The sequence below is a fragment of the Polyodon spathula genome, chromosome 5 (genome assembly GCF_017654505.1).
Source record: "Polyodon spathula isolate WHYD16114869_AA chromosome 5, ASM1765450v1, whole genome shotgun sequence".
Lineage (NCBI taxonomy): Eukaryota > Metazoa > Chordata > Actinopteri > Acipenseriformes > Polyodontidae > Polyodon > Polyodon spathula.
Window position 1 is genome coordinate 552,294 of NC_054538.1, and position 25,254 is coordinate 577,547.

Genomic DNA, 25,254 nt, shown 5'->3' on the forward strand with positions numbered 1-25,254 from the left:
TGAAGAGTCATTTTCATATAACAAGAGGTTTACAGAGTCTGGGTTCTAGTGTACAGTTGTGTGTATGTGTGTGTATGTGTGCTGCATTTGGTCTTGGGCAGGCGAATGGGTAGTGGGACACCCTAAAAAGGAGTCGGCTGACGGCACGCGATTCAGAGGACAGCGTGTGTTTGTCTTCACCACTTTCGAGTCAGCGCGGGGGTGGTAGTGGTGAGCTGAGCCTAAAGATAATTGGCTGTGCCAAATTGGGAGAAAATAATAAAGTAACTGTCGATTTACTAAATAAAAACAAAAAATAAGGGTTTTTAGGAAAACTTTTGTTTTAACAGTCTAATGGTAAGAGAGCAGAAAGATAGATGCTTACTTTGGTGGTAAAAAAAATTGCAAAAAGAGTTAAACACTATTCATTCCTTGAGTGAACCAAATGTTCGCAAAAAATCAGGAATTATTTTCCTTTTTATTTATTTATTTTTAAGCATGGCCAAACAAGATAAAACATGTTTAATTTATCTGCAATATCTTAGCTGGCTGCTATATATTGATATCATATCTTCATGAGGACCATTCATCTTTGTAGTTTAATGGCGAGCGTTTGCTTGCTCTTGGAGCTTAGTGGCATGTCTGGACAGACAGAGCTGTCTTAACTTTTAACAAGTGTGATATTCGGGGGGGGGAAGAGCAATAGGGACACCTGCAAACAGCCATGTGGAATGTGTTCTCTGTGTGGAAGGACTATGCTGCTGTAAGACCGGGTCTACTTATACAATCACTACCAGAGGCCAGTATTGAAACGGACTGTCACGTCAATCAGGGCACTGTGTGAAGATTGGAAGCAAGTTGGGATAGAGGTTCTGCAAACATGTTGAGGGACGACCCCAACAGCTCTCCAATGTCAGCCCCACAATATACGTACTGTTAGGTTGTGGTCCAACACTTTCCAGGCTGCTGTGCAATGGATTGGATTTTGCAAATTGCATGGAACAAATGTACATGCAAAGTTTCGTAAAACTAAGGCATCCTGTTAAGAAGTAATGTTCGGGGCTCCCAAGTGGTGCATCCGGTAAAGACACTCCGCATGGAGTGCAGGATGCGCCCTATAGCCTGGATGTCAGCGGTTTGAACCCAGGCTATTCCATTGCCGACCATGGAGGGGAGTTCCCAGGGAGCAGCACAATTGGCCAAGCGCCACCCGGGGCGGAGGGGTTGCATATTAGGTCAGCCAGGGTGTCCTTGGCTCACTTGCGCACCAGTGACCCATGCAGACTGTCTGGGCGCTTGTGGGCTTGCTGTAAGCTGCCTGGAGCTGTGTTGTCCTCCGACGCTGTAGCTCCTGGGTGGCTGCATGGTGAATCCGCAGCGTGTAAAGATGCGGTCGGCTGATGGCACACGCTCCGGAGGACAGTGTGTGTGCGTCTTCACCACTCCTGAGTCAGCGCAGGGGTGGTAGTGGTAGCGGTGAGCCGAGCTTAAAAATAATAATTGGATATTCTAAATTGGTTGAAAATAATTAAAATAATTGGCGATTTAATACATTTAAAACAAAAAAAAAAAAAAAAAAAAAAAAAAAAAAAGATGGATGTTCATTAGCCCATCCAAGCCGGGACTCTTAAATAGGCCAACATGACTGGGATTCTAATATATTCAAGAACGTGCTGATGAACACTCATCACACCTGGATATTCCTGACCATGAAGTGTGCCTCACATCTGCACATTCAGTATCATTGTTGTGTCTACAATATTCATCTGCATAGGGGAGAGTGAATAAACTCCAGGGTGCCATTTCTTGTGAAAGGAAACGTGAACTGGATTGCACTTCCCATATATATAATTTAAAATTTTTTCTTTTAATAATGTAGGATCCTGCTTCAAAAGTATTCCAGCATGCATTGTTTTGGGACAGCCACCTACGCCAATTTGCCAAGATGTTTGTTTTAATAAAAGTGCTGTATAGGTTTTGAAAGAGCAAATCATACAGTCCTCAGCCTGTGTAATGCCCTTCACCACCATGCAAGCTACACAGTGTTAAACAGCCAGGCTTTGTCTTTGTTAGATGCAGCATATAATTTTTTCCTCCAGTAGGCAGTTGTTAGGAGTGCATTGCATTGATTTGCTGTTTTCTGTCTCACAAGACTGCTGCGCCAGTATTTGCAGCACAGATGTTCTAGTAAAACAGACGGTACAATCCATTATGTGAAGTGTGCTTTATAGGTTCTTAGAGATACAGAGACTCTGTTTACAAGGAAGTCTGTCTGATTTATAATATTCTTCTATCCATTATGTTTACATTTTCATATCAGTGTTACAGTTTTATTACTGGAAAGTGACCCGTTTAGTACGCGGTCTGAGACAAGTCTCTTCTAACCACCAAGAGGCACCAGATACATTCTTCAATTGATCCAGTGTATTTTAAATAACCGTCATTTCGAGTCTTACCTTGCTTTTTATTTTAGTACACTAATGACACATGGCATGTTTGCGATGCTGGTTTTAACTTGCTGGTTAACTTTAATATACAAAGAGCTGTATTTTAATGCTATAAATGGCAACGCTGTATCAATTTATCATTGCAGCTCTGTTTACCTCCATTATTTCCATCCATCATCTGGTGATGAAAGTCTTGAGCGGGTCGTAACTTGATGACGAGGTCCTGCTTCTCATGCTGCAAGGACTGGCTCAGTAACAACCCCTTGTACGAGCAAAGGATCAGTTTGAATAACATTAACAACACAGTTTTCAATACAGCTGCATTTCAATTCTAGAACAAACTCACCAGGGGTTTCCTCCATAGGCAATCAACAGCGTTAAATACAATACAAACACACTGCACAGAGGGCTGGGCATTCCCAGTGACAGGGACATGTGTTACAGTCTGTGCATTCCCAGTAACATGGACCTGTGTTACAGTCTGCATTCCCAGTGACATGGACCTGTGTTACAGTCTGCATTCCCAGTGACGGGGACCTGTGTTACAGTCTGTGCGTTCCCAGTGACGGGGACCTGTGTTACAGTCTGTGCATTCCCAGTGACATGGACCTGTGTTACAGTCTGTGCATTCCCAGTGACGTGGACCTGTGTTACAGTCTGTGCATTCCCAGTGACATGGACCTGTGTTACAGTCTGTGCATTCCCAGTGATGGGGACCTGTGTTACAGTCTGTGCATTCCCAGTGACGGGGACCTGTGTTAGTCTGTGCATTCCCAGTGACGGGGACCTGTGTTACAGTCTGTGCATTCCCAGTGACATGGACCTGTGTTACAGTCTGCATTCCCAGTGACGGGGACCTGTGTTACAGTCTGTGCGTTCCCAGTGACGGGGACCTGTGTTACAGTCTGTGCATTCCCAGTGACATGGACCTGTGTTACAGTCTGTGCATTCCCAGTGACGGGGACCTGTGTTACAGTCTGTGCATTCCCAGTGACGGGGACCTGTGTTACAGTCTGTGCATTCCCAGTGACGGGGACCTGTGTTACAGTCTGTGCATTCCCAGTGACATGGACCTGTGTTACAGTCTGTGCATTCCCAGTGATGGGGACCTGTGTTACAGTCTGTGCATTCCCAGTGACATGGACCTGTGTTACAGTCTGCATTCCCAGTGACGGGGACCTGTGTTACAGTCTGTGCGTTCCCAGTGACGGGGACCTGTGTTACAGTCTGTGCATTCCCAGTGACGTGGACCTGTGTTACAGTCTGTGCATTCCCAGTGACGGGGACCTGTGTTACAGTCTGTGCATTCCCAGTGACATGGACCTGTGTTACAGTCTGTGCATTCCCAGTGATGGGGACCTGTGTTACAGTCTGTGCATTCCCAGTGATGGGGACCTGTGTTACAGTCTGTGCATTCCCAGTGAGGGGGACCTGCTTAGTAAGTGAAGTGTGAGAATCGAAATGAAGTTTAGCTGCTTATACAACAGTGTGATTGAGCAGAGCTCTGAATAAAACCATGCTTTACACACATTGATTTGGATCCAGCAGTTCCCTCTTCGGAAGGAGCACAGTGCACTGTTTATAATAGCAGCGACACTCTGCCACTTTATCTACATTCAAACCACTCCTTCAGCAGCACGTCCTTCACAGATGCTTCCGGTTTGTCGGTTAGTAGAAGCTGCTGCTCTTAGCAAACTAGAACACAAGAGCAAGTGCACATTTGGCCTGTTGGGACACATCACTGGTGATGTACATAGAGCTATTCAACAGTACTGCACAGAACAAACCTTGTGTTCCCTTGCAGGAGGGCTGTAGGTTGTGAATGGAGTGTAAACAGCTGCACACAGATCATGTAGTTCTCTGTGCCAAACATGGAGTGAACTTTGAAATACCTTGCTTTAACACCTATGAAAAAGATACAGAAGATAACAAGCCATTGAAGTAAATCGAATCAAACCTATGGTTAAAAACCTATGGTTGAATGGTTAAAAACAACAGAACACATTAAACTGAAAATGTACGATTGATTTTCTGAGACCACACATGTCAAGTATCAGAAACTCCAGATTAAGTTTATTCATGTCCACAGGAAATCTAACAGTTGGAGATAATAAAATGGTGATATGGCACAACACAATACCATCATTTTAACCACTTTAAACAAGATTAAATGACATGCCACATGATGCTGCTGATACACTGTCAAAGGGATTCACGATAAAGAAAGGCGACAATATTGTGGTAATGTTATATTATATATATATATATATATATATATAGCTTTATATGCCCAATATTTATGTATATATAAACGTGTCAGGAAAATGTTTTACAAATCAGTATTAAAGTCATGAATATAAAACAGAAAAAAGCAGTTTATTCCTGCAGATTTCTTTATCTGTAGAATTCTTGAAATGGCTGAAGGACCTTCACTCTCAACCTTAAAACAGGAAAATCATGTATCTTAGTCCAGAACGGCACAGAATTGAATATAAAAACAACAAACAGCCAGACTATGGGTTAGACACTTGCACAGTATAAGAGCCATTGTGTGTATAATAAGCCCATTGTGTCCACATTCACTGCTTTACCAAACAATGCGTTTCAGTTCAGGGGCATTCTGCATGGTGTGTCACAATGTCTTGCATGATCATCTGATGAACCCCATTGTGGAATAACACCTAGAATTGTGCCTCAAGTCTGGCATGACTGGCCTGTATAAACTGAAGGCTCCCCAAGGCAGCATTTAACCAAGAACCAAAACACAAGCTTCCAAAAGGGGAGTCCCAGTGCGTGTCCATTCCAGTCTGTCCTGGGAATATCACAGAGATTTCAATGGGAAGGATGGGCTCAGACGGAGCTCAGCTTGACAAGACCTCGCATCGAGTCTTCATGCAGAGAGTCCTGGCTGGCCAGGTTGAGCACATGCATGGTGTGGCTGTGAATCAGGGAGCTTCCAGAAGAGAGCACTCCCAGCGTAGAGGGGACCTCCTCTGGGGTCAGGAAGTGCGGTCCTCCCTGCTCCTCCCGTGTTGGCAGCATGTCTGACAGTGTGGTGTTGCCCGACAGGTTTGGCATGGAGGATGGCGGGGTGGGCTGCCCAAGGGTGAGGGGGGCACAGGGGGTGCTGAGGGGAATCTTCCCCGGGAGGGGTGGCTCATCACGGGCTAGCTGGGGCTCAGTCTGCAACAGGGGTGTGGCTGCAGCCTGCAAAACTAATTTAGTGCTCTGAATGCACTGGTCCTGGTCGCACTGTGGCAATGGAAGAAGGAACAGTGAAATGACGCACACACATACACAGTGGGAGTGGAGGGAGGGACACAAACAGGTCAGGGTGTTTGAAACAGAAGGGTGGGTGGGAGGGGAGAAAAAGAAGACAACGACACTTTAGTTACTTTGCTTAATTTTTGGAAAAAAATCCCTAGAAAAATACAGGGTGAATATTTAGGGACTGGATCCAAAGTGATCTCATAATAACATGCTAATAAAGAATACATGTTAATGTACTCCCAATGGGCCAAACTCATTAGAACATCTTAGGACAGGGTTTTACGATGGACACAAATAGAAGGGTGTTCTGATTAAATACTTTGAACAAAAGACACATCGGGAGATGAACATTTCAAGAGAACAGTATCAGAAAATGCTTTACCTGCTTTATTAGTATTGCTGTGCACTATCTATCTTTTGGAATGTGAAAAGCATGTGCGTGCATCTGACTGTCACTTCACAACTGCTTTATAAAACCATCTTTTTTTTTTTCTTTAACAAGAGTTGTCATCTCATGAAGCAACTGTGCAAAATCAATTCTGTTGTAATTAGAGACACCCTACAAATGCAATACATTTGCTGTCCAGTAGAATTTAATGGCACTAACAGATACTCTTTTAATTTCTACTTTTACAGTTACACAGGTACAGTACCAAGGGCCTGCATAGCCTAGGGCTGAATTTATATGTAAATGGCATGCTGCAATAGCTAATGGCCAGGCTCAGTTCATATATTTACCTGAACCTATAACCATGACTATGAAAGAGAGAGAGACGTTTCACCCTGCTGCCCATTTTATAGAAGCCAAACATTCGATTTCATCTCTTTGATATTTTGGTATAGAAAAGGTTGAATTTTCAAGGAGAGATGGTGACCGATACCTTTCTCTCAAAAGAGAAGCTTTTTGGATCCAAACTCTAAAAAATCTTATTCCTAATGGTATGAATACTGATTTCGATCTTTGACCGTTCCTTTAAATTATTATTATTATTATTATTATTATTATTATTATTATTGCTTTTCTTCTATGATACATTTTAATTTTATACATTTACAGATGTGTTTAAAATTTCAATAATAAAAATTGTGTTTTTGTTAAATTGTTAATTTCATTTAGTTAAATTAAATAAAAAAAGCTAACAATTAGGCATTACAATCATCCATTATAAAGTATAATTTGTTATTTATTAGCTTTCTCTTTTGCACTATTAATATTGATGAATTACACAACATTACCAAGTGATTCTATACTTACCTTTAATTAATCACTTCTTTCAATCGAATATGTCTTTATACAGCTATGAGTTATGTAGACTGATTGTGACTTCTTAATTTGTTGATTGTTAACATCTGCTACTTTGTCTATAAAAAAACCCACACTATTAATGGCTCTAAACCCTGATGAAGGCTTTGCAGGCAAAACATTGGTTTTGTTCTTAATGCATTTTGATGTATGTTTGAGTGTGCGGCTTCCCTTTGCCTTTATTGTAGGATTGTATAACCCCCACACACACACATATATATATAGTAGCTGAGTTTTACATAAGGCAAACGTTCCCTACATACTGTGCTACCCTGTTATAATGGGGGGGTCGGGGTCCATAGGAAGGAGACCACTTTATTTGTGTTTTGCCTTAACCCGATAATTGGCACTTTTCTTCCCAAAATGATTTACAATGCCCACAAGCCAAATTAATATTGTAGCCTACAGTGGAAAAGGAAGAAAGGACACACACAATGTGCAAGTACTCAAATCCACGGTTTATTGGGATGGTTATTCACATCCTTTTAGCCTGGGCCACACCAAAAACAAGAGTCTTGCGCTCTCACAGCAGCACACTCACACAGCACTGCGTCTCCCTCACACCACTGTGTCTCATTCTCACAGCAGCACACTCACACAGCACTGCATCTCACTCTCACAGCAGCACACTCACACAGCACTGCATCTCACTCTCACAGCAGCACACTCACACAGCACTGCGTCTCACTCTCACAGCAGCACACTCACACAGCACTGCATCTCACTCTCACAGCAGCACACTCACACAGCACTGCGTCTCACTCTCACAGCAGCACACTCACACAGCACTGCATCTCACTCTCACAGCAGCACACCCACACAGCACTGCGTCTCACTCTCACAGCAGCACACACACAGCACTGCATCTCACTCTCACAGCAGCACACTCACACAGCACTGCGTCTCACTCTCACAGCAGCACACTCACACAGCACTGCGTCTCACTCTCACAGCAGCACACTCACACAGCACTGCGTCTCACTCTCACAGCAGCACACACACAGCACTGCATCTCACTCTCACAGCAGCACACTCACACAGCACTGCGTCTCACTCTCACAGCAGCACACACACAGCACTGCGTCTCACTCTCACAGCAGCACACTCACACAGCACTGCGTCTCACTCTCACAGCAGCACACTCACACAGCACTGCGTCTCACTCACACCACTGCGTCTCACTCTCACAGCAGCACACTCACACAGCACTGCATCTCACTCTCACAGCAGCACACTCACACAGCACTGCGTCTCCCTCACACCACTATGTCTCACTCTCACAGCAGCACACTCACACAGCACTGCGTCTCACTCTCACAGCAGCACACTCACACAGCACTGCGTCTCACTCTCACAGCAGCACACTCACACAGCACTGCGTCTCACTCTCACAGCAGCACACACACAGCACTGCATCTCACTCTCACAGCAGCACACTCACACAGCACTGCGTCTCACTCTCACAGCAGCACACACACAGCACTGCATCTCACTCTCACAGCAGCACACTCACACAGCACTGCGTCTCACTCTCACAGCAGCACACACACAGCACTGCATCTCACTCACAGCAGAACACTCACACAGCACTGCGTCTCACTCTCACAGCAGCACACACACAGCACTGCATCTCACTCTCACAGCAGCACACTCACACAGCACTGCATCTCACTCACAGCAGCACACTCACACAGCACTGCGTCTCCCTCACACCACTGCGTCTCACTCTCACAGCAGCACACTCACACAGCACTGCGTCTCACTCACACAGCAGCACACTCACACAGCACTGCGTCTCACTCTCACAGCAGCACACACACAGCACTGCATCTCACTCACAGCAGAACACTCACACAGCACTGCGTCTCACTCTCACAGCAGCACACACACAGCACTGCGTCTCACTGTCACAGCAGCACACTCACACAGCACTGCGTCTCACTCTCACAGCAGCACACTCACACAGCACTGCGTCTCACTCTCACAGCAGCACACTCACACAGCACTGCGTCTCACTCTCACAGCAGCACACTCACACAGCACTGCGTCTCACTCACACAGCAGCACACGCACACAGCACTGCGTCTCACTCTCACAGCAGCACACTCACACAGCACTGCGTCTCACTCTCACAGCAGCACACACACAGCACTGCATCTCACTCTCACAGCAGCACACTCACACAGCACTGCGTCTCACTCTCACAGCAGCACACACACAGCACTGCATCTCACTCTCACAGCAGCACACTCACACAGCACTGCATCTCACTCACAGCAGCACACTCACACAGCACTGCGTCTCACTCTCACACAGCAGCACACTCACACAGCACTGTCTCACTCTCACAGCAGCACACTCACACAGCACTGCGTCTCACTCTCACAGCAGCACACTCACACAGCACTGCGTCTCACTCTCACAGCAGCACACACACAGCACTGCGTCTCACTCTCACAGCAGCACACTCACACAGCACTGCGTCTCACTCTCACAGCAGCACACACACAGCACTGCATCTCACTCAACACAGCAGCACACTCACACAGCACTGCGTCTCACTCACAGCAGCACACTCACAGTCACACCGCACTGTCGTCTCACTTCTCACAGCAGTAGTGACACTCACACGCACTGCGTCTGCGTGCACTGTGTCTCACTCTCACAGCAGCACACTCACACAGCACTGCGTCTCACTCACATAGCAGCACATGCACACAGCACTGCGTCTCACTCTCACAGCAGCGTCTCACAGCACTGCGTCTCACTCACACAGCAGCACACTCACACAGCAGCGCGTCTCACTCTCACAGCACTGCATCTCACTCTCATAGCAGCGTGTCTCACTCTCACAACAGCACACTCACACAGCGTCTCACTCACACAGCAGCGCGTCTCACTCACAGCACTGCGTCTCACTCTCACAGAAGCGCGTCTCTGCAACATGTATATCTTTTGACTGCTGCTTGTTTCACCATTTCTTACTTGGTCCACCGCATAGAGTTTCATTTTAGAAGAAAAAGATTTTCTTTTTTTGCTGTCTGCCATGCTTCATACTGTATTTCTGAAAAGTTCACCCAACGTTTGTGAGTCAAAGTGCATTATGGGGGAAATGGGAGCCATGACATTACCAGGTTCTAACTGATTCTGCACTCCAACACGTTGCATTATAACGGGGTAGCACTGTGTGTGTGTGTGTATATATATATATAATATATAATATATATATATATATATATATATATATATATATATATATATATATCAGTGCCTTGCAAAAGTATTCAGACCCCTGACCGATATTACAGAGTTACAAATGGTACATTGAAATTTCGTTCTGTTTGATATTTTATTTTTAAATACTGAAACTCAGAATCAACTATTGTAAGGTGACACTGGTTTTATGCTGGGAAATATTTTATAAAAAAATTAAAAAACTGAAATATCTTGCTTGCATAAATATTCAACCCCTGTGCTGTGGAAGCTCCCAGTTTGCACCAATGAAAGAAATTGCCCTAACGAGGACACAATTACCTTACCATTGGCCTGCACCTGTGAACCATTAAAGTTGCTGTCACATTTTCTGGATAAAAACCCCACTGTTGAAGGATCATTGGTAAGGCTGTGAATCTGAAGGAAAATGAAGACCAAAGAGCATTCTACAGAAGTTAGAGATAAAGTAATACAAATGCATAGATTAGCTCTACCAAATATTAATGTGTGGGGGTTGAATACTTATGCAAGCAAGATATTTCAGTTTTTTATTTTTCTTAAAAATATTTCCCAACATAAAACCAATGTCATGTTACAATAATTGATTTTAAGTTTAAGTGTTTTAAAATAAAATATTGAACAGAACGAAATTTCAATGTACCACTTGTAATTCAGTAATATGAGAAAATTGGTCAGGGGTCTGAATACTTTTGCAACTGTATATTGTAGCAAACTAGGTTAACGCAGGCAGGCGCCTCACACAGGGAGAGGCAATCCACACATAGGCGGAGGGCGGGCGTGAACCCGGGACCTCTCTCACTGAAGCATAGCGCCGATAACGCTGTACAAAAGAGCCGGCTCCTTTGCATATTGGGCTTATGTCTTTGTATGTGATTACGTCACCTACCAGCCCTGCTGCATACTACAATATACAGATAAATAGATAGATAGATAATCTAAAAACTTTTTTCTTTTTTTAAGCAAAGTGATACCATATTCAATTAGAAAACAAACACAAACATGCTGCAAAGCCGTTGTTTAAATGCATGTGCGTGCTTGTGGCGTATTTGCAATGTAATAGGTGGTCAATCCCGGTTGAGATATTATCCTACTCTGGTCTTTGAAACACAACCATAATGTCACGTTTCTCTGAAGTTGCAGTATTGTATCACAAGGGGAGCTGTGAGATTCTTAACAATGCTATCGTGCCAGGCATTGAATCAGAGGAGACTGCTTGAAAGGTTTTGAGGCTTTAATAAAACCTTCTATGTACTTTTTAAACAGGCTAGAAGGTGTGGTGTTAGAACAGGATGGGAGAGGCATGCAAGTGAACAAACAGCAAGACAATTCTCAATGACGGTACTATGGGGGGGTGCTTACCATGTTGCTATGAGACTGTGTCGGCCCATACACCATGATTCCATTAGACAATTCTCAATGACAGTATTATGGGATGGTGCTTACCATGTTGCTATGAGACTGTGTCGCCCCATACACAGTGATTCCATTAGACAATTCTCAATGACAGTATTATGGGATGGTGCTTACCATGTTGCTATGAGACTGTGTCGCCCCATACACAGTGATTCCATTAGACAATTCTTAATGACAGTATTATGGGATGGTGCTTACCATGTTGCTATGAGACTGTGTCGCCCCATACACAGTGATTCCATTAGACAATTCTCAATGACAGTATTATGGGATGGTGCTTACCATGTTGCTATGAGACTGTGTCGCCCCATACACAGTGATTCCATTAGACAATTCTTAATGACAGTATTATGGGATGGTGCTTACCATGTTGCTATGAGACTGTGTCGGCCCATACACAGTGATTCCATTAGGCGTTACTGACTGTGGTGCATCTGGCTGAATAAAGCCTCTTCTGTCAATTAAACTACAAAAGAGAAAATAAAATGAAAAAAAAGTTTACATCTTATTATATTTCAAATAAATAAAAAGATGCTACTTGCTAAAAACAAAAAATGCCTAATCTAGACAGAGGCAAATCTACTGTACCTTACGCTACCGTTGCAATCTGTTACCCTGTATCATGAATTACACACATACAGGGCTGTATCATGAATTACACACATACAGAGCTGTATCATGAATTACACACATACAGAGCTGTATCATGAATTACACACATACAGAGCTGTATCATGAATTACACACATACAGAGCTGTATCATGAATTACACACATACAGAGCTGTATCATGAATTACACACATACAGAGCTGTATCATGAATTACACACATACAGAACTGTATCATGAATTACACACATACAGAGCTGTATCATGAATTACACACATACAGAACTGTATCATGAATTACACACATACAGAGCTGTATCATGAATTACACACATACAGAGCTGTATCATGAATTACACACATACAGAGCTGTATCATGAATTACACACATACAGAGCTGTATCATGAATTACACACATACAGAGCCGTATCATGAATTACACACATACAGAGCCGTATCATGAATTACACACATACAGAGCCGTATCATGAATTACACACATACAGAGCCGTATCATGAATTACACACATACAGAGCCGTATCATGAATTACACACATACAGAGCCGTATCATGAATTACACACATACAGAGCCGTATCATGAATTACACACATACAGAGCTGTATCATGAATTACACACATACAGAGCTGTATCATGAATTACACACATACAGAGCTGTATCATGAATTACACACATACAGAGCTGTATCATGAATTACACACATACAGAGCTGTATCATGAATTACACACATACAGAGCTGTATCATGAATTACACACATACAGAGCTGTATCATGAATTACACACATACAGAGCCGTATCATGAATTACACACATACAGAGCCGTATCATGAATTACACACATACAGAGCTGTATCATGAATTACACACATACAGAGCTGTATCATGAATTACACACATACAGAGCTGTATCATGAATTACACACATACAGAGCTGTATCATGAATTACACACATACAGAGCTGTATCATGAATTACACACATACAGAGCTGTATCATGAATTACACACATACAGAGCTGTATCATGAATTACACACATACAGAGCTGTATCATGAATTACACACATACAGAGCTGTATCATGAATTACACACATACAGAGCTGTATCATGAATTACACACATACAGGATGTTATCATTAATTACACACATACAGGATGTTATCATGAATTACACACATACAGGATGTTATCATGAATTACACACATACAGGATGTTATCATGAATTACACACATACAGGATGTTATCATGACTGGTTATGACTGCAGACAATAGCAGATGATACATTGCATTTACTTTATTTACACCATTACTGTAACATTGAATTCAATAGCACGGTACATTAGCATAGCTGCACGTAGAACTTCTGACCCAGGAAAATCTAAGATCCCATGAAGTTGTTTAATCCAAGCCATTCTCTGGTAAAGCAGTTTACTTTCCATCAAGACACTGCCTTCTTCCATAATTATTCCAACAAGCAGCTGAAAGCTACACTGAACAAAAATATAAACGCAACATGTAAAGTGCTGGACCCATGTTTCATGAGCTGAAATAAAAGATCCCAGAAATTTTCCATACGCACAAAAAGCTTATTTCTCTCAAATTTTGTGCACAAATTTGTTTACATCCCTGTTAGTGAGCATTTCTCCTTTGCCAAGATAATCCATCCACCTGACAGGTGTGGCATATCAAGAAGCTGATTAAACAGCATGATCATTACACAGGTGAACCTTGTGCTGGGGACAATAAAAGGCCACTCTAAAATGTGCAGTTTTGTCACACTACACAATGCCACAGATGTCTCAAGTTTTGAGGGATCATGCAATTGGCATGCTGACTGCAGGAATGTCCACCAGAGCTGTTGCCAGAGAATTGAATGTTCATTTCTCTACCGTAAGCTGCCTCCAACTTCTATTATTGATACACTGAAAAATAACATATAGCAGCTCATGCAGAGGGATTAAATACAATGTTGGTTTATGGGGGAAACATTTTTTATCTGTCAATATACCCCATTAATAAAATCATGAGCTTTCTCTATATGGATAGATTACTGCTCTGTGAGCTCTCTCTCTATATGGAAAGATTACTGTTCTGTGAGCTCTCTCTCTATATGGATAGATTACTGCTCTGTGAGCTCTCTCTCTATGGATAGATTACTGCTCTGTGAGCTCTCTCTCTATATGGATAGATTACTGCTCTGTGAGCTCTCTCTCTCTATATGGATAGATTACTGCTCTGTGAGCTCTCTCTCTATATGGATAGATTACTGCTCTGTGAGCTCTCTCTCTCTCTGTGGATAGATTACTGCTCTGTGAGCTCTCTCTCTCTCTCTCTGGATAGATTACTGCTCTGTGAGCTCTCTGTCTCTCTGTGGATAGATTACTCCTCTGTGAGCTCTCTCTCTATATGGATAGATTACTGCTCTGTGTGCTCTCTCTTTGTGGATAGATTACTGCTCTGTGTGCTCTCTCTCTCTATATGGATAGATTACTGCTCTGTGAGCTCTCTCTCTATATGGATAGATTACTGCTCTGTGAGCTCTCTCTCTATGTGGATAGATTACTGCTCTGTGAGCTCTCTCTCTCTATATGGATAGATTACTGCTCTGTGAGCTCTCTCTCTATATGGATAGATTACTGCTCTGTGAGCTCTCTCTCTCTATATGGATAGATTACTGCTCTGTGAGCTCTCTCTCTCTTTGGGATAGATTACTGCTCTGTGAGCTCTCTCTCTATATGGATAGATTACTGCTCTGTGAGCTCTCTCTCTCTATGTGGATAGATTACTGCTCTGTGAGCTCTCTCTCTTTGTGGATAGATTACTGCTCTGTGAGCTCTCTCTGTGTGTGGATAGATTACTGCTCTGTGAGCTCTCTCTGTGTGTGGATAGATTACTGCTCTGTGAGCTCTCTGTGTGTGGATAGATTACTGCTCTGTGTGGATAGATTACTGCTCTGTAAGATCTCTCTTTGTGGATAGATTACTGCTCTGTGAGCTCTCTCTGTGTGTGGATAGATTACTGCTCTGTGAGCTCTCTCTCTCTGTGGATAGATTACTGCTCTGTGAGCTCTCTCTTATCTGTGGATAGATTACTCCTCTGTGAGCACTATGGTCTCTCTCTGTGGATAGATTACTCCTCTGTGAGCTCTCTAGTCTCTGTAGCAACACTCTGAGACACTATCACAATATGAGACTATCGACCTTAGAGAGAAAGCTTCGAGCTACTGAGAGACGCTATCACTCTCTCTTTGTGGATAGATTACGCCATCACAGACTCGAGACACTTTGGCATCTGAGGACACTCTCGTGATAGACCACTCGCACACCTCTAATGTGAGAGACTCTAGTCTTCGCGAGCAGTGCCATACTCTGTGGCGCGATAAGCGCTCGCATCTCTAGTGGTGATAGATAGGGTGAGAGCGGTTGCACTGAGGCGCCGGTAGTGGAGCGATAGCTGTGGTGAGTGTCACTGAGTCTCGTGGATCAGTGCTGCAGGAGCTCGCCGGTGTGAGAGGCGTAGTGGTGAGCGGTGTGTGAGGAGAGTGGGGAGCTGTGGTAGGCTGAGCGGTGTGACACAGCGTAGTGGGAGCACTGTGAGAGCGGTAGCGGTGAGTGGAGTGCGTGGCGTTGTTGTGAGAGTATATACCGGAGACGGTGTGGAGGGAGCGTGAGAGTGGTAGGTGGGGTGAGCGGTGTGAGATTGTAGTGGAGAGTGTTGTGAGAGCTCTAGTGAGAGACCGAGCGGTAGTGGTGAGCGGTGTGAGAGCAGTAGTGGTGAGCGGTGTGAGAGCGGTAGTGGTGAGCGGTGTGAGAGCGGTAGTGGTGAGCGGTGTGAGAGCGGTAGAGCGGTGTGAGAGCGGTAGTGGTGAGCGGTGTGAGAGCGGTAGTGGCGAGCGGTGTGAGAGCGGTAGTGGTGAGCGGTGTGAGAGCGGTAGTGGTGAGCGGAGCTCTCGTGACACTTGAGAGCGGATAGTCCATCACCACTCGCGACACGCTCTCGCCAGTCACCCCTAGCTACACTCTCGTGATCGTGAGCGGGTTTGAGAACACTCTCTGAGAAATTTAATCACGACTCGCACATTATCTCGTCAGGACCAGAGCGCCACACTCTGGTATCACGACTCGCACACTCTCGTATGAGGGTACTCAGGACAGCGGTACAGAGAGCTTCACCTATCTGAGCGAGGGTAGTGTGTCAGAGCGGTGTGAGAGCGGTAGTGGCGAGCGGTGTGAGAGCGGTAGTGGAGAGCGGTGTGAGAGCGGTAGTGGTGAGCGGTAGTGGAGAGCGGTGTGAGAGCGGTAGTGGTGAGCGGTGTGAGAGCGGTAGTGGTGAGCGGTAGTGGAGAGCGGTGTGAGAGCGGTAGTGGTGAGCGGTAGTGAGAGCGGTAGTGGTGAGCGGTAGTGGTGAGCGGTGTGAGAGCGGTAGTGGTGAGCGGTGTGAGAGCGGTAGTGGAGAGCGGTGTGAGAGCGGTAGTGGAGAGCGGTGTGAGAGCGGTAGTGGTGAGCGGTGTGAGAGCGGTAGTGGTGAGCGGTGTGAGAGCGGTAGTGGTGAGCGGTGTGAGAGCGGTAGTGCTGAGCGGTGTGAGAGCGGTAGTGGTGAGCGGTGTGAGAGCGGTAGTGGTGAGCGGTGTGAGAGCGGTAGTGGTGAGCGGTGTGAGAGCGGTAGTGCTGAGCGGTGTGAGAGCGGTAGTGGTGAGCGGTGTGAGAGAGGTAGTGGTGAGCGGTGTGAGAGCGGTAGTGGTGAGCGGTGTGAGAGCGGTAGTGGTGAGCGGTAGTGGAGAGCGGTAACTCGCCATTCTTATCTCATCACCCCTCGCCACACTTTCGCCATCACCCCTCGCCATTCTCTCTCCATCACACTCTCGCATCACTCTCGCCATCACCACTCGCCAGTGGAGCGTTAGCTACACTCTCGTGGGGACCACTGTGAGAGCTCTCCTCAGCCCACCACACTCGCCATCACCTCTCGCCACAGCGGTCTCGCATCACTACTGGCCATTCTCTCTCCATCAGAGCTTACCATCACTCGCACTCAGTCTTCTCCACACTCTCGCCATCACCGGTAGTGGCTACGCGGTCACCTCTCGCTGTGAGCCGGTTCTCGTCATCACGTAGTGGTGAGCACTTCGCGATTAACACCTCGCTGAGACTCTCGCAATCAGCTCTAGTGGACAGCTCTCGCCATGTGCTACAGCTTGGTATGTGAGAGCACTATCGTCATCACCACGGAGCCACACGAGCGGTAGTGGTGAGCTGTGTGAGAGCGGTAGTGGTGAGCGGTGTGAGAGCGGTAGTGGTGAGCTGTGTGAGAGCGGTAGAGGTGAGCTGTGTGAGAGCGGTAGTGGTGAGCTGTGTGAGAGCGGTAGTGGTGAGCTGTGTGAGAGCGGTAGTGGTGAGCGGTGTGAGAGCGGTAGTGGGGAGCTGTGTGAGAGCAGTAGTGGAGAGCGGTGTGAGAGCGGTAGTGCTGAGCGGTGTGAGAGCGGTAGTGGTGAGCGGTGTGAGAGCAGTAGTGGTGAGCGCACACTAGAGTGCTGAGCGTCATCACCACACCACTGTCGCCATCACCGCGCGCACACTCTCGCCATCTGAGACTCGCGACAAACTCTCGCCATCACGACTCGCTAGCACTCTCGCCATCACGACTCAGCCATTCTCTCTCCATCCTATAGACTCCTGCCACACTCTCGCATCACGACTCGCCACACTCTCGCCATCACACTCTGTGGATAGTGCTCTCTCTCTTTGTGGATAGATTACTGCTCTGTGAGCTCTCTCTCTCTGTGGATAGATTACTCCTCTGTGAGCTCTCTCAGTGGATAGATTACTCCTCTGTGAGCACTATCTCTCTCTCTGTGGATAGATTACTCCTCTGTGAGCTCTCTCTCTCTGTGTGAGAGCGGTAGTGGCGAGCGGTGTGAGAGCGGTAGTGGCGAGCGGTGTGAGAGCGGTAGTGGTGAGTGATAGTGGTGAGCAGTGTGAGAGCGGTAGTGGCGAGCGGTGTGAGAGCGGTAGTGGTGAGCTGTGTGAGAGCGGTAGTGGTGAGCTGTGTGAGAGCGGTAGTGGTGAGCGGTGTGAGAGCGGTAGTGGTGAGCGGTGTGAGAGCGGTAGTGGTGAGCGGTGTGAGAGCGGTAGTGGGGAGCGGTAGTGGTGAGCGGTAGTGGAGAGCGGTGTGAGAGCGGTAGTGGAGAGCGGTGTGAGAGCGGTAGTGGTGAGCGAAGAGCGAGGTAGTGGGGAGCAGTTTTCTCTCCATCACCCTCGTCACACTCTCGCCATCACCACTCGCCATCACCTCTCGTCACACTCTCGCATCACTACTCTCGTCATTCTTCTCCATCACCACTCGCAATCACCACTCGCCATCTCTCTCCATCACCACTCGCCATTCTGTCTCCATCACCACTGTCATCACGACTCGCCATCACCTCTCGCTACACTCTCGCCATCACCACCTCGACACCTATATCTAAACTGTGATATGGCGTATAGTTTGGGGGGAGGTGGGTATTGACTTGCCGGCATGGCTGCCGCTGTGTGCCTGATATCAGGGTGTCGGTCGAGGATTGCCTGGTGGCAGTAGGAGAGGTTGTAGGCTTTGAGAAAATAAAATCAGCTTTGAGGATGAATAAAACTCTAGTCATTTTTTTAAACGATGTGGATTTGGTCAATAAGCTGGTGGAGGAGAGTTTTAGTGTCCAGGGGTCTTTTATTGAAGTTTCACCTTTAGTAACACCCGTAACCAAAGCAATACTGCCTAATGCCCCTCCCTTCTTAAACGAGTTACTGGAAAGAGAGTTAAAGATATGGAAAGTTAATGTATCTCATTAAGACGATCACTCTAGGTTGTAAAAATCCCAGTGTGAAACATGTTTTGTCTTTTAGAAGGCAAGTGTTTATTTTACAAAATGACCCTAATTTAGTTATTGAGATAGAGTGCAATTTTAACGTAGAGGGGATGAATTGCGTCGTTTTTGCCAGCTCTGATACGGCGAGGTGTTTAAAATGTGGAGCTCAGGGACATCAAAGAAAACAGTGTACGAGAAACAGGGATCGAGCTGAAGCAGAGCAGGATAAGGGAGCTCCTGGCAGGGAGGAGGTTGGGGGCGATCGGGGAGAACGGGAGGATGAGCAGCCCCCAGAGCCAGCAACGTCCGAGTCAGCGGAACCAGCAGAGCACGAGTCAGCAGAGCCCGAGTCAGCGGTGCCTGAAGCCGAGTTGACACCGCAACAAAAGAGACACAGCCACAGCCAAGCGCCAGCAGCCTCAGGAGAAGAGGCTGGTTAAAACGAGGAGTTTGAAATGGTAGCAAAAAAAAGAAAAAGAAAAGCAAACGGCTTGAAGAAGGAGAAATAAAGTGGGACTCTGAGTTAGTGTCTGTGGGCAGCAGAGAGAAGACTCTCGGCGTGAAAGTTGTGGAGAGCAGAGGCAATCCCTAACCGATGCCAGAAGAGGAGCTGACATCTTCCCTGGCGGCTGTGCCACCTTGCCCGGAGGAAGAAAGCCGTATAGAACTGCCCCAGTCTGACTACGAGATAGAAAGAACTGCCCCAGTCTGACTACGAGACAGGGAGTAAGATAGGGGGGTACTGAGGCTGAAGCTGTGGCTGTGGAGAGCGACAAGGCTGCTGAAGATGGGGCAGACGGCGAGGAAATTGAGGGCATGTACGAGTCAGGTGACAGGGATATCCGATTCCTCGTTAATCTCAGACGTCCCTGATAGCCAACCTGTCAGGAAAAAACTATATCCATTACAGTACATTAAGAACATAAGAAAGTTTACAAACGAGAGGAAGCCATTCGGCCCATCTTGCTCGATTGGTTGTTAGTAGCTTATTGATCCCAGAATCTCATCAAGCAGCTTCTTGAAGGATCCCAGGGTGTCAGCTTCAACAACATTACTGGGGAGTTGATTCCAGACCCTCACAATTCTCTGTGTAAAAAAGTGCCTCCTATTTTCTGTTCTGAATGCCCCTTTGTCTAATCTCCATTTGTGACCCCTGGTCCTTGTTTCTTTTTTCAGGTCGAAAAAGTCCCTTGGGTCGACATTGTCAATACCTTTTAGAATTTTGAATTAGGTCGCCGCGTAGTCGTCTTTGTTCAAGACTGAACAGATTCAGTAACTTTCTTGACAGTACCAAAGGTAAGAGGGGAGTGGACATTAAAAGGTTTTTTCCCCCCGATTTTAAATTGTTTTTACATTCTGGCATGTAATCTCCAGGAAGTCCACGCTTGAGGAGCTAGATCAGCAGAAGAGATACCGTTTAAAAAAAGTAGTACAGACTGTAAAGAAGATGATACGATCGAAAACAGCATTTTAAAATGGATTTTTATAATACGACATTTTCATTTTTTAGTGTTTGTCTTAACTTGATGGTCTTAAATATTTTAGCTGCCATGAAGAAGTCTATTTTTATTTTTTTTAATGTTAATGGTTGTAGACAGTCTTGTAAAAGAGCAGAATTATTTGATTTTTTAAAGCAGAAAAGGGCTGGGGTTATGATGTTGCAGGAGAAGCACATTGAGCAGGAGAATGAGGCGGTCTGGCTGTCAGAGTGGGGAGGGCAGGGTGTGTTCAGTCACGGCTCCAGCACCAGCGCGGGAGTAGCGTTGCTTTTTAAATCAGACCTGGGTGTCAGTATAAAGCAAGCTGAAGAAACTGAAAAAGGGCGGCTTTTAAAAGTACAGACACAAATAGCTGGTTTTACTTTTATAAATATTTATGCACAAATACAGGAAGAGAAAGAACTGTATTGTTTAACAAGTTGAAACAAGCCATTTTAAAATGTAATAATGATGACGTATTAGTGGTTGCGGGTGATTTTAATTGCACTGTAGATTTTACAAAGAACAGGAATACTGAGGAGCCACATCCTCAACCCAACAGAGAACTGACTGCAGTGTTACAGTCCAGTGATCTGGCTGACGTATGGAGATGTCCGCACCCTTTTTTGTAGGGGCAAGTATCATTCCCAATAGTCTATCGGACCACCACTGCCTGTTAGTCAATGTACTTATTCCAACCGAAGGGCACACATCTTCTTACTGGCATTTTAACATTCAATTATTAAAAGACTGCAAATTTGGAAAAGTTTTTAAAGAGTTCTGGAAAGACTGGCAAAAGCAAAGGAACATTTACCAAGATTTAAGGCAATGGTGGGACATTGGGGAAAAAACAAATTCAAATTTTTTGTCAGCAGTACACTCTGGAGGCAACCAGGTCACTGGACAAAGCAGTCAGGGAGTTAGAGAGAGACATTCTAAATTTAGAAAATAATGATCACTCTAATGAGCAAACCTTACAAAAAATAAAAGGAAATGTGTTGGGCAGCTTGCTGGAGGAGCAGGTGAAGGGGGCGTTGGTGTGTTCTCGCTTCGTGGAGCTGAGGGATATGGACGCTCCTACTTCCTTCCTCTTTAGCCTGGAGAAGAAGAGAGCGTGCAGCCAGCAGCTGAGGTGTGTGCGGACGCCCTGCGGCAGAGAACTGCACAGCAGAGAGGAGATCAGTGAGGCGGCGGTGCAGTTCTACAAGCAGCTATTCACAAAAGAACAGTGTGATCCTGAGGACACAGAGACCCTGCTCCAGGATCTACCCAGCCTGAGTGAGGAGGAGCAGAGTGGACTGGATACAGAGCTCTCCTTCAAAGAACTGACTACTGCAATGACACAGCTCTCCAGCGGGAAGGCGCCTGGGATAGAGGGCCTCCCCGCTGAGTTTTTCAAACATTTCTGGCCGGTGATTGGGGAGGACTTCTTCCAGGTGCTAAAGGAGAGTCTGGAGAAAAAAGAACTGCCTCTCAGCTGCCGCAGGGCAGTGATCACACTGCTGCCCAAGAAGGGAGACCTCTGCCTTTTAAAGAACTGGAGACCAGTTTCGCTGTTATGTGTTGACTCGAAAATAATTTCCAAGTGTCTCGCAAACAGACGAAACGTGTCATTTTAATGTGGGATTGGTCTCCTTCATCAACAGAAGGCTTTTGATAGGGTCGACCACACCTACCTTGTGAATGTCCTGGAAGCCTTCAGGTTTTGCCCTGTTTTTATCTCTTACATAGAGCTTTTATATTCTAATGTTTTTAGTGTTTTAAAGATTAATAATGGGTTGAGCAAACCTTTCTCAGTGAGCAGAGGCATTAGACAGGGCTGCTCTCTGTCTGGCATGCTGTACTCGTTGTCTATAGAGCCACTGTTGCATCTTCTGAGGGGCAGGTTGTCTGGCTGGGAGATGCCTGCCTCACCCGTCCCTGTCTGTGTGAAAGTATCAGCCCACGCTGATGATGTGAACGTGTTTGTGTGCAGTGATGGGGGCGTCCAGGCCCTGAAGGAGAGCTTGGCTGTGTTTCAGAGAGCATCATCAGCATGGACAAACTGGGCAAAATGCAGCACCTTCCTGTCAGGTGGTTGGCAGGAGGGGGGCCCCCCCCACACTGCCTCAGGTCCTGCAGTGGAACAGGACTGGGATTACGGTGCTGGGGGTGTTCTTTGGGACAGAGCTGTTCATGCAGAGGAACTGGGTGGGCCTAGTGGATAAGGTGAGGGGGTGGCTGCACAGCTGGCAGGGGCTGCTGGCTCAGCTGTCATTCAAGGGGAGGGTTCTGGTCATCAATAATTTGGTGGCCTCCATGTTATGGCACAAGCTGGCATGTCTGGACCCTCCATGGGGAATGGTAGAGGAGATCCAGAAAATACTGCTGGATTTCTTCTGGAGCGGGAGACACTGGCTGAGGCTGGCAGTTCTGTACCTCCCCACTGATGAACAGGGGCAAGGCCTGGTCAGCATTGCCAGCAGGGTGGCAGCCTTCAGACTGCAGGCAGTGAAAAGGCTCCTGTATGCTGAGGAAGGTGCTCACTGGAGAGAGATAGCTTTTTATTTTTTGAGAAGAGTAGGAGGAATGGGGCTAGATCAGAACTTGTTTTTAATTGATTTTGTCAGGTTAGATAAGACAGGTCTCCCCTGATCAGGGAGGGGACCCCTTTTTCCCTACGGTTTTTTTATCCCCAGGTTTAGGTGAGGAAGAGGATGGGGATGGAGCGAGAATAGGGAAAGTGGAGAGAGTTAGAAATATAGCTCTTCACACAGCAGAGGGGAAAAAACTGTATGAGCTGCATGTTAAAACAGTCCATTCCAAACAGCTATGAGGGACTCTGGACACAAAATGGAGAAGTCATTTACAGGTAGCAGAAGAGAGTGAGCCGGCATGGAGGGTGTTGTACAAACAGCCCCTCACCAAGAGAGCAGGGGACCTGCAGTGGAGGATCCTGCACTGTGCTGTGTCTACGGGCAGGTTCCTCCACAGAGTGGACCCCAGCAGCAGTGCTGAATGCTGTTTCTGAGGGGAGGAGGAGACAGTGTTCCACACGTTCAGTGACTGTGTCAGGCTGGGGTCATTCTTTCACCTCCTGCAGGGGCTCCTGCAAGCTCTTGGGGTGACTTTCAGCAAGGAGATTTTTAGTTTTGGGTTCTCCTATAGTTTTAAAACAAGGAATAGGAGCGTTTTAATTAACTTTATTTTAGGGCAGGCAAAATTGGCCATTTCAAAATCTAAGAAAAATAAAATTTTAGAGGCAGGACTAACAGAGGTTGTCAGACTTTTTCGTATTTTAGTAGTTAGCCAGGTAATGGTGGATTTTAATTATTTTAAAATAGTCTGGAGGGCTTTCAGGAGAGGTGGTGTGTGGGAGAAGCCTTGTGCTCATTGAGTGCGGAGGGAGAGCTGCTGTTTAACTGTTTAACTAGTTTTAATTTTATTTGGTTTTATTGTTTTACAGTGTTTTTACTTTGGGTTTAATCTGTTTTTACAGGAAAAGCACTGTTTAGATTTTTTTAATATAGGGAATTTTGTTTTTATTTACATTTTACGATCCTTTTATTTGGTTCAAATCTGTTTTGAAAGGAGAACATGATGTTTTTTAGGATTTTATGCTGTGGGGAGGTTTCCCTGGAGCCAGCAAGTATCTTAATTGTGTTGTGTTTTACCTTATTGTTATTTAATGGATTTTAATTGCAATGATTTAATAAAGGATCTTAAAAGTCAAAGTCTCTTTTTCTCTCTCTCTCTCTGGATAGATTTCTCCTCTGTCAGCTCTCTCTCTTTGTGGATAGATTACTTCTCTGTGAGCTCTCTATCTCTCTCTGGATAGATTACTTCTCTGTGAGCTCTCTCTCTGGATAGATTACTTCTCTGTGAGCTCGCTCTTTCTCTCTCTCTCTCTCTCGCTCTCTCTGTGGATAGATTACTCCTCTGTCAGCTCTCTATCTCTCTCTCTGTGGATAGATTTCTCCTATGTTAGCTCTCTCTCTCTCTCTCTCTGGATAGATTACTCCTCTGTGAGCTCTCTCTCTCTGTGGATAGATTTCTCCTCTGTTAGCTCGCTCTCTCTGTCTGTGGATAGATTACTCCTCTGTCAGCTCTCTCTCTCTCTCTGTGGATAGATTACTCCTCTGTTAGCTCTCTCTCTCTCTCTCTGTGGATAGATTACTCCTCTGTGAGCTCTCTCTCTCTCTCTCTGTGGATAGATTACTCCTCTGTGAGCTCTCTATCTCTCTCTCTGTGGATAGATTTCTCCTCTGCTAGCTCGCTCTCTCTCTCTGTGGATAGATTACTCCTCTGTGAGCTCTCTCTCTCCCTCTCTCTCTCTGTGGATAGATTACTCCTCTGTGAGCTCTCTCTCTCTCTGTGGATAGATTACTCCTCTCTGAGCTCTCTCTCTCTCTCTCTCTGTGGATAGATTACTCCTCTGTCTAAGATAAATTAGAAATAAGCTAATAAATAAACAGAAGCACTCACAGATCAAGTAGAAAGATGTATGGGAAGGTTGAAGTACTGTAGAGGGACTTATTGGGAGAGAACTGTAATCATTCGCCATTAAGAAACCCAGTGGTGTATGTACCTTCATGAAAAATGAATGCTATAGAATAACAAATAAATACAATAGAAAATCTGTTCACATGTCCGTATATACTCATGTCAAACTG

General features: G+C 45.6%; 1 protein-coding gene across 4 annotated transcripts in view; it reads right to left on the reverse strand.

The window, feature by feature from the left end:
- Positions 1-4,778: 4,778 nt before the first annotated feature.
- Positions 4,779-25,254, reverse strand: part of LOC121315378 (palmitoyltransferase ZDHHC14-like) — a 75,920-nt gene continuing 55,444 nt past the window's right edge. For all 4 annotated transcript variants that reach the window (XM_041249408.1, XM_041249409.1, XM_041249410.1 and 1 more), the window contains exons 8-9: positions 12,013-12,112; positions 4,779-5,678 (exon numbers count right to left, since the gene is read on the reverse strand). In XM_041249408.1, coding sequence (XP_041105342.1) covers positions 5,277-5,678; positions 12,013-12,112 — 502 coding nt within the window. In that variant the 3' untranslated portion in view covers positions 4,779-5,276. The remainder of the gene's footprint in view (positions 5,679-12,012; positions 12,113-25,254) is intronic.